The sequence below is a fragment of the Manis javanica genome, chromosome 7, assembly GCF_040802235.1.
Source record: "Manis javanica isolate MJ-LG chromosome 7, MJ_LKY, whole genome shotgun sequence".
Lineage (NCBI taxonomy): Eukaryota > Metazoa > Chordata > Mammalia > Pholidota > Manidae > Manis > Manis javanica.
In genome coordinates, this window is record NC_133162.1 from 91,548,548 (window position 1) to 91,563,626 (window position 15,079).

A 15,079-nucleotide genomic window follows, 5' to 3' on the forward strand; every position below is an offset into this window, starting at 1 on the left:
TTATCCATTCATCTATTGATGGACACTTAGGTTGCTGCCATTTCTTGGCTATTGTAAACAGTGCTCCGATAAACATAGGGGTGCATCTGTCTTTTTCAAACTGGGCTGCTGAATTCTTAGGGTAAATTCTAGAAGTGGAATTCCTGGGTCAAATGGTATTTCTATTTTGAGCTTTTTGAGGAACCTCCATATTGCTTTCCACAATGAACTAATTTACATTCCCACCAGCAGTGTAGGAGGGTTCCCCTTTCTCCACATCACCAAAATTTGTTGTTGTTTGTCTTTTGGATGGTGGTGATCCTTACTGGTGTGATGTGATATCTTATTGTTGTTTTTAATTTGCATTTCTCTGATGACTAGCAATGTGGAGCACCTTAACATGTGTCTGTTGGCCATGTGAATTTCTTCTTTGGAGAACTGAATGTTCAACTCCTCTGCACATTTTTTAATTGGATGATTTGCTTTTTGTTTGTTGAGAGGTGCGTGAGCTCTTTATATATTTTGGATGTCAACTCTTTATCGGATCTGTCATTTATGAATATATTCTCCCATACTGTAGGATACCTTTTTGTTCTATTGATAGTGTACTTTGCTGTACAGAAGCTTTTCAGCTTGATATAGTCCCACTTGTTCACTTTCGCTTTTGTTTCCCTTGCCTGGGGAGATATGTTCATGAAGAAGTTGCTCATTTTTATGTCCAAGAGATTTTTGCCTATGTTTTTTACTAAGAGTTTTATGGTTTCATGACTTACATTCAGGTCTTTGATCCATTTCGAATTTACTTTTGTGTATGGGGTTAGACAGTGATCCAGTTTCATTCTCTTACATGTAGCTGTCCAGTTTAGCCAACACCAAATGTTGAAGAGGTTGTCATTTCCCCATTGTATGTCCATGGCTGCTTTATCGTATATTAATTGACCATATATGTTTGGGTTAATGTCTGGAGTCTCTATTCTGTTTCACTGGTCTATGGGTCTGTTCTTGTGCCAGTACCAAATTGTGTTGATTACTGTGGCTTTGTAGCAGAGCTTGAAGTTGGGAAGTGAGATCCATCCCCCACACTTTATTCTTCCTTCTCAGGATTGCTTTGGCTATTCGGGGTCTTTTGTGGTTCCATATGAATTTTTGAACTATCTATTCCTGTTTGTTCAAGAATGCTGTTCGTAATTTGATAGAGATTGCATTGAATCTGAAGATTGTTTTGGGTAGGATGGCCATTTTGACAATATTAATTCTTCCTAGCCAAGAGCATGGGATGAGTTTCCATTTATTAGTGTCCTCTTTAATTTCTCTTAAGAGTGTCTTGTAGTTTTCAGGGTATAGGCTTTTCACTTCCTTGGTTAAGTTTATTCCTAGGTATTTTATTCTTTTTGACGCAATTGTGAATGGAATTGTTTTCCTGATTTCTCTTTCTGTTAGTTCATTGTTAGTGTATAGGAAAGCCACAGACTTCTGTGTATTAATTTTGTATCCTGCAACTTTGCTGAATTCCGATATTAGTTCTAGTAGTTTTGGAGTGGAGTCTTTAGGGTTTTTTATGTACAATATCATGGCATCTGCAAATAGTGACAGTCTGACTTCTTCCTTACCAATTTGGGTGCCTTTTATTTCTTTGTTTTGTGTGATTGCCGTGGCTAGGATCTCCAGTACTATGTTGAATAAAACTGGGGAGAGCATGCATCCTTGTTTTGTTCCCAATCTTAGGTGAAAGCTTTCAGTGCTGTTAAGTATGATGTTGGCTGTGTGTCTGTCATATATGGCCTTTATTATGATGAGGTATTTGCCCTCTATACCTATTTTGTCGAGAGTTTTTATCATGAATGGATGTTGAATTTTGTCAAATGCTTTTTCAGTGTCTATGGAAATGATCATGTGATTTTTATCCTTTTTGTTTATGTGGTGGATGATGTTGATGGATTTTTGAATGTTGTACCATCCTTGCATCCCTGGGATGAATCCCACTTGGTCATGGTGTATGATCCTCTTGATGTATTTTTGAATTCGGTTTGCTAATATTTTATTTGAGTATTTTTGCCTATATTTGTTCATAAGGGATATTTGTCTGCAATTTTCTTTTTTGATGGGGTCTTTGCTTGGTTTGGTATTAGGGTGATGCTGGCTTCATAGAATGAGTTTGGGAGTATTCCCTTCTCTTCTATTTTTTGGAAAACTTTGAGGAGAATGGGTATTATGTCTTCTGTGTATGTCTGATAAAATTCTGCAGTAAACCATCTGGCCGGGCGGTAGATTTTTAATTACCACTTCAATTTCATTGCTGGTAACTGGTCTGTTTAGATTTTCTGTTTCTTCCTTGGTCAGTCTTGGTAGTTTGTATTTTTCTAGGAGTTGTCCATTTCTTGTAGGTTTTCCTGCTCGTTAGCATATAGGTTTTCATAGTATTCTCCAATATTTCTTTGTATTACTGCAGAGTCTGTCATGATTTTTCCATTCTTGTTTTTGATTCTTTGGATGTGTGCTTAATAAGGCTAGCTAGAAGCTTCTCTATTTTATTTCCTCAAAAAACCAGCTCTTGGTTTCATTGATTTTTTTCTATTGTTTTATTCTTCCCAATTTTATTTTTCCTCTCTGATCTTTATTATGTGCCTCTTTCTGCTGAGTTTAGGCCTCATTTGTTCTTCTTTTTCCAATTTCAATAATTGTGACTTTAGACTATTCATTTGGGATTGTTCTCCCTTCTTTAAATATGCCTTTCCTCTTATATACTTTCCTCTTAAAACTGCTTTCACTGCATCCCACAGAAGTTGGGGCTTTGTGTTGTTGTTGTAATTTGTTTCCATATATTGCTTGATCTCTATTTTAATTTGGTCGTTGATCCATTGATTATTTAGGAGCATGTTGTTAAGCCTCCACGTGTTTGTGAGCCTTTCTGCTGACTTTGTACAATTTATTTCTAGTTTTATACCTTTGTAGTCTGAGAAGTTGGTTGGTTGAATTTCAATCTCCTTGATTTGCTGAGGCTCTTTTTGTGGCCTAGTATGTGGTCTATTCTGGAGAATGTTCCATGTGCGCATGAGAAGAATGAGTATCCTGTTGCTTTTGGGTGTAGGGTTCTATAGATGTCTACTAGGTCCATCTGTTCTAGTGTGTTGTTCAGTGCCTCCATGTCCTTACTTATTTTCTGTCCGGTGGATCTATCCTTTGGGGTGAGTGGTATGTTGAAGTCTCCCAAAATGAATGCATTGCATTCTATTTCCTCCTTTAGTTCTGTTAGTATTTGTTTCACATATGTCGGTGCTCCTGTGTTGGGGGCATATATATTTATAATGGTTCTATCCTCTTGTTAGACTGAGCCCTTTATCATTATGTAATGTCCTTCTTTATCTCTTGTGACTTTCTTTGTTTTGAAGTCTATTTTGTCTGATACTAGTACAGCAACACCTGCATTATTCTCCCTGTTGTTTGCATGAAATATCTTTTTCCATCCCCTGACTTTTAGTCTGTGCATGTCTTTGGGTTTGTGGTGAGTCTCTTGTAAGCAGCATATAGATGGGTCTTGCTCTTTTTATCTGTTCTATTACTCTATGTCTTTTGATTGGTGCATTCAGTCCATTTACATTTAGGGTGATTATTGAAAGATATGTACTTATTGCCATTGCAGGCTTTAGATTCGTGGTTACCAAAGGTTCAAGGTTAGCTTCTTTAGTATCTTACTGTCTTACTTAGCTCGCTTATTGAGCTGTTATTAACCCTGTCTGGTGATTTCTCTCCCTTCTTATTCTTCCTCCTCCATTCTTTATATGTTGGGTGTTTTGTTCTGTGCTCTTTTGTGTTTTCTTTGACTCCTTTTCTGGGAAGTTGATTTTACTTTCTGCCTTTTGTTAGTATTTGATTGGTCTCCTTTCTTTGCTGTGATTTTATTTTGTCTGGTGACATCTATTTAGCCTTAGGAGTGCTGCCATCTAGAGCAGTTCCTCTAGAATACCCTGTAATGGTGGTTTGTGGGAGGTAAATTCCCTCAACTTTTGCTTGTCTGGGAATTGTTTAATCCCTCCTTCATATTTAAATGATAATCGTGCTGGATACAGTATTCTTGGTTCACGGCCCTTCTGTTTCATTGCATTAAATATATCATGCCATTCTCTTTTGGCCTGTAAGGTTTCTGTTGAGAAGTCTGATGATAGCATGATGGGTTTTCCTTTGTAGGTGACCTGTTTTGTCTGTCTGGCTGCCTTTAATACTCTGTCCTTGTCCTTGATCTTTGCCATTTTAAATATTATGTGTCTTGGTGTTGTCATCCTTGGGTCCCTTCTGTTGGGAGTTCTGCATGCTTCCATGGTCTGAGCGACTATTTCCTCCCCCAGTTTGGGGAAGTTTTCAGCAATTATTTCTTCAAATACACTCTCTATCCCTTTTTCTCTCTCTTCTTCTTCTGGTACCCCTATAATGCGGATATTGTTCCTTTTGGATTGGTCACAGAGTTCTCTTAATATTCTTTCATTCCTGGAGATCCTTTTCTCTCTCTCTCTGCATCAGCTTCTCTGTGTTCCCAGTTCTCTGATTTCTCTTCAATTAACAGCCTCTTGCACCTCATCCATTTTACTTTTAAGTCCTTCCAGAGATTGTTTCATATCTGTATTCACCCTCCCAACTGTATCGAATAGCTCTTACATTTTTCTCTGCAGCTCCATCAGCATGGTTATAACCTTTATTTTGAAATATTTTTCAGGAAGATTGGTTACATCTATCTCTCCAGGTTCCCTCTCAGGGTATGTCCTGGTTATTCTTGAATCAAATTCTTCTGCCTTTTCATGGTGATAGAGGTAGTCATAGGCAGTTGGCGTGTGTGTCAGCTGGGAGAATAAAGTCCCTTCCTGCTTGCCTGTCCCTTTCCCTTCCTGCGAGAACGGTGACCCCTAGCGACTTGTGGTGGGCAGCTGCACGCCGAGGGAGCCTCTGAGTCTGGCCCGGGCGGCTGTGGAGGAGGCTCTGTGTGGTTGCTGTGGGCGTGGCTAGTCTCAGGCTGCTGCTCTGCTATGGTGGGGCCCAGCGGAGGGGGAACGGGCGAGAGGCTGTTTATCGCCATAATGGGCCTCAGACCTGCACTGCCTCCCAGGGGCTTAGGGCACCTGGAGTTCCCCAGAGTTCCCAGCTGCTGGGCAGAGTGTGCTGGGACGCATCCGTCCAGCTGTGAGGCTCCTGTCCCTTTAAGACTTTCAAAACACACTCGCTTTTCTTTTGTCCCAGGGGCACTGGCTGTGGGAACCCCCTCGCAGGTTTTACTGTTCCATTTCCCTTGTATCCAGCACACCACTCACTGTGTGTCTGCGCTCCTGGTGCAGATGATTAGGGCTGGGTATTTAGCACTCCTGGGCTCCCAGTCCCTCCCCGCTCCGACTCCTCTCCTCGCGCTGGGGAACTGAGGTATGGGGCACACTCGCATTCTGCTGGTCTGCGGCTTGTATCTTACCCCCTTCGTGAGGTGCTGGGTCCTCAAAGGTGTAGATGTAGCCTGGCTGTTGTCCTGTATCTCCTTGTCTCTCTTTTAGGAACAGCTGTATTTGTTGTATTTTCAAAAATATATATGGTTTTGGGAGATTTCTGCTGCCCTACTCACGCTGCCATCTTGGCTCCTCCCCCCATCATTTAAATTTGGAGGGGGGATTAAACAATTTTCAGATAAGGAAAAGCTGAGAGAACTTACCTCCCACAAACCAAATCCACAGTGCATTTTGGAGGGACTCTTATAGATGGAAGTATTCCCAAGGCTAAATAGATGTCACCAGGGGGAATAAAACCACAGCAAAGTAGAACAATTAATTACTAAGCAGACGCAAAATCAAATCAGCAGCCCCCAAAGTCAATCAAGGGATAGACAAAGAATACAGAATATGATACCTAACATATAAAGTATGGAGGACGAAGAAAAAGGAGGGTAAAAAAAAGGAACCTTTAGGTTGTGTTTGTAATAGCATACAAAGTGAGTTAAATTAGCCTCTTAGATAGTAAGGGTATTACCCCTGAACCTTTCGTAACCACGAATCTAAAGTCTGCAATGGCAGTAAGTACATACATATCGATAATCAGCCTAAATGTAAACGGTCTGAATGCACCAATTAAAAGACATAGAGATACTGCATGGATTAAAAAAAAAAAAGACCTATCTATGTGCTGCCTACAAGAGACTCACTTCAAACCCAAAGACATACACAGACTGAAAGTAAAGGGATGGAAAAAGATATGACATGCAACTAATACTGAGGAAAAATCAGGAGATGCAGGTACTTGTATCAGACAAATAAGACTTCAAAACAAAGAAAGTAACAAGAGACAAAGAAGGACATTACATAATGATACAGGAGTCAGGACAAGAGAATATAACTATTATAAATATCTATGCACCCAACACAGGATCACCTACATATGTGAAACAAATACTAACAGAATTAAAGAGGGAAATAGAATGCAATGCATTCATTTTAGGAGACATCAACACACCACTCACTCCAAAAGACAGATCAACAGACAGAAAATAAGAGACAGAGGCACTGACCAACATATTAGAACAGACGGACCTAACGGACATCTACAGAACACTTCATCCAAAAGCAACAGGATACTCATTCTTCTTAAGTGCACATGGAACATTTACAAGAATAGATCATATACTAGGCCACAAAAAGAACCTCAGTAATTCAAAAAGATTGAAATTGTACCAACCAACTTCTCAGATCACAAAGGTATGAAACTAGAAATAAATTACTCAAAGAAAATGAAAAAGCCCACAAACACATGGAGTCTTAATAACATGCTCCTAAATAATCAATGGCTCAATGACTAAATAAAAACAGAGATCAAGCAATATATGGAGACAAATAACAACACTAATTCAACACCACAAAATCTGTGGGATGCAGCCAAGGCGGTGCTAAGGGGGAAGTATATTGCAATACAGGCCTACCTCAGGAAACAAGAACAATCCCATATGAACAGTTTAAACTCACAATTAGTGAAAGTAGAAAAGGAAGAACAAATGAGGCCCAAAGTCAGCAGAAGGAGGGACATAATAAATACTGAAGCATAAATAAATAAAATCAAGAAGAATAAAACAATAGAAAGAATCAATGAAAGCAGGAGCTATTTCTTTGAGGAAATAAACAAAATAGATAAATCCCTAGCCAGACTTATCAAGAAAAAAAGAGTCTACACACATAAACAGAATCAGAAATGAGAAAGGAAAAATCACCACAGACACCAGCGAAATACAAAGAATTATGAGAGAATACTATGAAAAATTATATGGTAACAAACTAGATAACCTAGAAGAAATGGACAACTTTCTAGAAAAATACAAGCTTCCAAGGCTGACCCAGGAAGAAACAGAAAATCTGAACAGACCAATTACCAGCAAGGAAATTAAACTGGTAAGAATAAAACGCCTGGAATAGATGGTTTCACTGTGGAATTTTATCAAACATTTAGTGAGGATGTAATACCGATCCTTCTTAAAGTTTTCCAAAAAGTAGAAGAGGAGGGAATACTCCCAAACTCATTCTACGAGGCCAACATCACTCTAATACCAAAACCAGGCAAAGACACCACAAAAAAATTACAGACCAATATGCCTGATGAACATACATGAAAAAATACTCAACAAAATATTAACAAACCAAATTCAAAAATACATCAAAAAGATCATTCATCATGATCAAATGGGATTTATCACAGGGATGGAAGGATGGTACCACATTCAAAAATCCATCAACATCATCCACTACATCAACAAAAAGGACAAAAACCACATGACTATCTCCGTAGATGCTGAAAAGGCATTTGACAAAATTCAACATCCATTCATCATAAAAACTCTCAACAAAATGGATAGAGAGGGCAAATACCTGGACATAATAAAGACCCTATATGACAAACCCACAGCCGACATTATACTTAACAGTGAGAAGCAGAAAGCTTTTCCTTTAAGATCAGGAACAACACAAGGATGCCCTCTCTTATTCAACATAGGTTTGGAGGTCCTAGCAATAGCAATCAGAGAACACGAAGAAATAAAAGGAATTCAGATTGGTAAGGAAGAAGTCAAACTGTCCCTGTTTGCAGATGACATGATATTGTACATAAAAAACCATAAAAGAATTCACTCCAAAACTACTAGATCTAATAACTGAATTCAGCAAAGTTGCAGGATACAAAATTAATACACAGAAATCTGTTGCATTCCTATACACTACTGATATAGGAGAAAGAGAAAGCAGGAAAACAATTCCATTCACAGTTGCATCAAAAAGAATAAAATACCTAGGAATGAACCTAACGAAGGAAGTAAAAGACCTATACTCTGAAAACTACAAGGCACTCATGAGAGAAATTAAAGATACCAATAAATGGGAAACATATCTCATGCTCATGGATAGGCAGAATTATTACTGTCAAAATGGCGATCCTGCCTAAAGCAATCTACAGATTCAATGCAATTCCTATTCAAAATACCAACAGCATTTTTCAGTGAACTAGAGCAAGGAGTTCTAAAATTCATATGGAACCACAAAAGACCCCAAATAGCCAAAATAATCCTGAGAAGGAAGAATAAAGTGGGGGGACTTAGGCTCCCCAACTTCAAGCTCTACTACAAAACCACAGTAAATCAAGACAATTTGGTAGTGGCACAAGAACAGACCCATAGACCAATGGAAAAGACTAGAGAACCCAGATATAAACCAAGCATATATGGTCAATTAATATACGATAAAGGAACCATGGATATACAATGGGGAAATGACAGCCTCTTCAACAGCTGGTGTTGGCAAAACTGGACAGCTACATGAAAGAGAATGAAACTGGATTACTGTCTAACCCCATACACAAAAGTAAACTCAAAATGGATCAAAGACCTGAATGTAAGTTATGAAATCATAAAACTCTTTAGAAAAAAATGTAGGTAAACCTCTCTTCGACATCAACATGATCAACTTCTTTATAAACATATCTCCCCAGGCAAGGGAAACAAAAACAAAAATGAACAAGTGGGACTATATCAAAATAAAGAGCTTCTGTAACACAAAGGACACCATCAGTAGAAGAAAATGACATCCTACAGTATGGGCGAATATATTCATAAATAACATATTCATTAAGGGGTTGATACCCAAATTATATAAAGAGGTCACACACCTGAACAAACAAAAAGCAAATAAGCTAATTAAAAAATGGGCAGAGCAGTTGAAAAAGACAGATGCTCCCCTATGTTTATTGCAGCACTATTTACAATAGCCACGAAATGTCCATCAGTAGATGAATGGATAAAGAAGATGTGGTACGTATACACAACGGACTATTATTCAGCCATAAGAAGACAACAAATCCTACCATTTGCAACAACATGGATGGAGCTAGAGGGTATTATGCTCAGTGAAATGAGCCAGGTGGAGAAAGACAAGTACCAAATGACTTCACTCATATGTGGAGTATAAAAACAAAGAAAAACTGAAGGAACAAAACAGCAGCAGACTCACAGAACCCAAGAATGGAGTAACAGTTACCAAGGGGAAAGTGACTGGGGAGGATGGGTGGGAAGGGAGGGATAAGGGCGGGGAAAAAGAAAGGGGGCTTTACAATTAGTATGTATAATGTTGGGGGGGTATGGGGCAGGCTCTACAACACAGAGTAGAAAAGTAGTGATTTTACAGCATCTTACTACGCTGACGGACAGTGACTGTGAAGGAGTATGTGGGGGGGACTTGGTGAAGGGGGTAGCCTAGTAAACATAATGTTTTTCATGTAATCGTAGATTAATGATACAAAAAAAAAAAATGGGCAGAGGACCTGAACAGACACTTCTGCAAAGAAGAGGTTCAGATGGCCAACAGACACATGTAATGATGCTCCATATCCCTAATCATCAGAGAAATGCAAATTAAAACCAAGTGAGATAACACCTCACACCAGTTAGGATGGCTACCATCCAGAAGACAAACAACAAATGTTGGCAAGGATGTGGAGAAAGGGGAACTGTCCTACATTGTTGGAGGGAATGTAAATTAGTTCAAACACTGTGGAAAGCAGTATGGAGGTTCCTCAAAAAACTCAAAATAGAAATACCATTTGACCCAGGAATTTCACTCTACCCTAAGAATGCAGGAGCCCACTTTGAAAAAGACATATACACCCCTATGTTTATCGCAGCATTATTTACAATAGCCAAGAAATGGAAGTAACCTAAGTGTCCATCAGTAGATGAATGGATAAAGATGTGGTACATATATGCAATGAAATATTATTCAGCCATTAGAAGAAAATATATCCTACCATTTGCAACAACATGCATGGAGCTAGAGGGTATTATGCTTAGTGAAATAAGCCAGGCAGAGAAAGACAAGTATCAAATGATTTCACTCACCTGTGGAATATACGAACAAAGCAAAAACTGAAGGAACAAAACACAGAACCCAAGAATGGACTAACAGTTACCAAAGGGAAAAGGATTGGGTAGGATGGGTGGGAAGGGGATAAGGGGGAAGAAGGGGCATCACGATTAGTATGTATAATGTGGGTGGAGACATGGTGAAGACAGTAGAACATAGAGAAGACAAGCAGTGATTCTATAGCATCTCACTATGCTGATGTACAGTGACTGTAATGGGGTATGTGGTGGGGACTTGATAATAAGGGGAGTTTAGTAACCATATGTTGTTCATGTAATTTTACATTAACGATAGCAAAATAAATAATAATAAATAAATACATAAATAAATAAACAAATAATGAATAGACAAATAATAGATAGATAGATAGATAGATAGATAGATAGATAGATAGATAGATGATAGATAGATAGATAGACAGATAGATAGACAGATAGATAAAACACCAAACAACAGAATTCAAAAATGATCGAAGGACTTGAATAGATATTTCTCTAAAGAAGACATAGAAATGGCCAAATTATGTGAAAAGATGCTCAACATCTCTAATCATTAGGGAACTGCAAATCAACATCACCATGAGATACCACTTCCACCACTTCACACCCATTAGAATGTTACATCAAAAAAGAAAAAGTAAACTAGAAAACATGTTGGTGAAGATGTAAAGAAACTGAACCCATATTATACACTACTGGTGGGAATGTGAAATGGTACCACAACTATGGAAAACAGTATGGTGGTTTCTCAAAATATTAATAAAATTACCATATAACCCAACAATTCTACTTCTGGGTATGTATCTGGAAGAACTTGTAGCAGAGACTTGACGAGATATTTGTACATTCATATCAGCACTTTTCCTGACAGCCCAAAGGTGGCAACCACCCAAAGTGTCCACAGATGAATGGATAAAGAAAATGTTACTCAGATTTTAGAAAGAAAATTCTGACACATGGTGTAATATGGATGAACCATCAGAAAATTATGCTGATTGAAATAAACTAGCCACAAAGAACAAATACTGTATGATTTCACTTCTATGAGGTTGCTAGAGAAGTAAAATTCGTACAGACAGAAAGCTGCCAGGGGTTTGGGGGTAGAGCAGAATGGGGACTGAATGGCAGTTCTGCAAAATGAAAAGCTTTCTGTGGACAGATGGTAGTAAGAGTACCACACAATGTGACTGCCCTTAATGCCCTGGAGCTAGACGCTTAGAAATGGTTAATATGGTACATTTTAAATTTTATTTAATTTACCACAATTTAAAAATATGTTAAAAAAAAGATCTACTTCTGACCTACAGAGTCAGCCACAGTTGTATTTCCAATAAAAGCAGTACATATAGGTAATATAATCTCATTTTTCAAATCTAAACCAAAAACCCTACGTGCATCATGCTTATGTCTGTTTGGGCATAATAAAGCAGAGTTAGAAAAGGACACAACCCAAACTACTGACCACTAGGACTGGATGGTAGAAAGGAGAGGCTGTTTTCATCATCTTCAAATACCTTGGCATTGTTAAAATCATTCCAGTAAACACTGTGACTTTTATAACTAAAAAAAGTAGAAACACAATACATACCCATTCCTGCTGCTATGACTGGTACAGGTAAATCATAGTTGTATAAAAGAAAAGACAACATCAGAAAGTCAATGTAACTTCGATGACTAGGCAGAAGAACAACTGGATGCTCCTGGATGGCTCGTTGTAGCTTTAAAACAAATGTTACATTTTGAATAATTTCAGTTTTCATATTATTAAAATACTCTCTCAAATAAGAAGATGGAAGAATGTGTGAACATGTAGAGGCAAATAATGTTTATCTGCCTCTCCTACCATATACACAAAACTTTTGATTTCAAGTGTTCTAGTTAAATAATCTCACATAATGCAAGAATATTAAAACGTAAATTTTAGATTATAATAATAATGGTAATAATCATTAACATATATCAGTTGGGCACCATATTAAGCATTTTACATACCAAGAATTTTACATGCATTGTTTAATACCACGTATTTGTAAAGAAGGTCTAAGCCTTAGCTTCCTCGGTTATCACATGGTCATACACCTAATAAATGGCGGGGTTAGGAGTGGAAACTGAAGTTAGTTTGAATTAAAAAGTCAACTGTTAACTGCTACTTTACAGTGGCTATTTGTAGTAAGAGAGTTTGTGGTAAAACTTCCCTGAGGGAGAACAACAACAAAAATCTATGAATTATTAGGGCAATAAGAGGTATGGTATTTCTCTACTTGTACAGCAGACTCACTGCCAGGGAGAATGGGTGCCATGTAGATGGAGGGATGCATCTGAGCTTCCAGGTACAGACTACAAAGGCTATCAACCTGAAAAATATTCACTGGCATCAATAAATTACCTGTTTTTCTGAAATGTAACTATAACTAACTGAGCCAAGGCAATATATGATCAGTAAAGATCAGCCAGCCAACATTCCCTGGCTCCAAACACTGTACCAAACATTCTTTGACAGAGATTCAGAGAGTCAGTCAGCAGTCCAGAAGACAGTTATAGAAGGAAAAGAAAAAATTCTTGAAAGTAAACAAGCAAAACATTAAAAGGCATAAGGAGGAAGGCCAATGAAGGTGAGAGCTTCCTAGGAAGAGAAAAAGGTATTAAAAACATAAATGAATAAAATAATCTTCATAGGGAAAGCTCTTCCTTTCAGAAAAAAAGCAAACTATTAAATAATAGGAGTGTCGGAATCTAAAAAATCACCATTTGGCAATCATCAGAGTAATGACCGATTCAGGCAAAAATCACCAGTGGCTGTAAAAACTTGTGAAGGAAAGCTTAGTGAAAAATAGGACACTGAGCCATTCTGACAGGATCTCTACAGAAGGTATGTGTCAATTACAAAGGGAAAAGTAGTAATCTTACAGTGGAGAAAACTTGGTGGGCACCACGGCAACCAGCTGATGAATATGCACATCACCAACAGTGGGGCAGACAGACCGCACACTCCTGGTCTGATGTACTGAGGACACAATGTCGCTTCTGTGGTATTCCTGCCATAAGTACATGACCTGAGTTCTAACACTGAGAATATATTACTCAACCTAAATCAAGGGACACTATAAAATAACTGAGCCACTCTCTTCAAAAATGATTTCATGTAACACAAACAAAGACTAAGACTAGATTAAAAGAGATATGGAAGCTGAATGTAACACATGATTGGGATTTTCTTTTGCCATCTGAGATATAACTGGGACAACTGATGAAATAACGAAAAAGGTCTATATCACTATTATATCACTGTCAATTTGCTTATTTTGATAATTGCAGCATAAGAGAAATGCCCTTGTTTATAGGAAAAACACACCAGAGGATCAAGGAAAGAATAAAGAAAATGCAATAGGGGAATTGGAATGAAGTGCAGAAGGAACTTCCTTGTATTACTTCTGTAACTTTGTGAGCGCCTGACATTAGGTTAGTCTGTAAGTCTGCCCTGACTAAGCAAGTTAGTCTAAGTCTATAGGTCTGAAGGGAAAAGGGAAAACACCACCTGCTGGAGAGGCAGAGCACCTTCTGCCCAGCCCGGATGCCTGGTGTCTGGGGCCTGCTTATTTTGTGCAGTGAGATGTCTCTGAGTTGGCTAAATTGTGAGCAGTATATTTGATAAAATATACATAAAATTTACCCTTTTAACAAGCAGTACTCACTTTCTGAATACCTTCTTCATTTACACACACTTTTGAGAATATTTGTTTAAATATTTTGCTCAGGGCAAAGGCAAAAAACCGGATGGCTCCCAGACGCAGTTTGTGGCTCATTTCATCCAAAATCTCACAAGCTTCCTCTCGGAGGACATCAACAGATTGAAAGGATTCCTTGGAAAGCTAAAAAAAAAAGGAAAGTGGGGATACATGTCTGAAAAAAAAAAAAGAAGCCAAATGCTTTTTACTCAAACCAGTAGGATTAGTTCCAAATGGCCCAATATTAAATAATTCAAAAATAGTAAGTTTTCTTAATTTAAATTGACATAACTTATTTCCCAACATGACAAAAGTAGATAAATGATCCTATTTAGGAAATTTAAAGACTAGAAATTCAAAGAGAATTGGCTTTCTAGGATAGCATTTTAAACTAAAGAAAACATCACACCTTTCCATTTGCTTTGTTAATAAGCTTACATTCAAATGCTCTAAACTAAGTTGTTGCCTATGATCTAGTGTCCCAAAATATGTATTTAGTGTTTTCTTTCAGTAAACTGTTGCAATGTTGGAAAAACTTGCTCAGTGCTATTACCAGGTAATATACAAGGTGAAAATACAAGAGTACACTAAAGTAACCACTCAGACTATATCAGATATATAGGACATTGGTACAAAAATCTCCAAAGTATCAAAGGATAATTAGTGAAACCAGTGATCTCACAATGGAACTCTCTTTATTCGTATGGTGCACCACATCTTTTTTGTAAAGAGAACAAAGTGTTGGCTGTATGCTAGGACTGCTGAGGGCCTGAGATGAACAAGTCACAGTTCTGTTCCTCAAGGAAGCCTAATCTGATCCTTTTAACTCTCTCTTAAACAAGCACTTTGAAAAAGAGTGAAGTCTGTATGATAAATAGTATTTATCCTTCCCAAAGGCTGAGGGACAGATCAGAGGGTGATGTTGGAGTCTGGACTTCCCCAAGTACCCCAATTATATGCG

General features: G+C 38.0%; 1 protein-coding gene across 8 annotated transcripts in view; it reads right to left on the minus strand.

Moving 5' to 3' along the window:
• The window catches only part of GNPAT (glyceronephosphate O-acyltransferase), a 43,828-nt gene that overhangs the window by 15,181 nt on the left and 13,568 nt on the right, over nt 1–15,079 (minus strand). For 7 of the 8 annotated variants that reach the window (XR_012133337.1, XM_017656730.3, XM_017656735.3 and 4 more), the window contains 2 exons: nt 14,086–14,262; nt 11,982–12,111 (listed from right to left, as the gene is read on the minus strand). Coding sequence is in view for 7 of the 8 variants with exons in the window: in XM_017656730.3 (XP_017512219.1) it covers nt 11,982–12,111; nt 14,086–14,262 (307 nt within the window). In the remaining variant the exon portion in view is untranslated. Of the gene's footprint in view, nt 1–11,981; nt 12,112–14,085; nt 14,294–15,079 lie in introns of all 8 variants that reach the window. The other variant, XM_017656734.3, reaches the window with a different exon arrangement.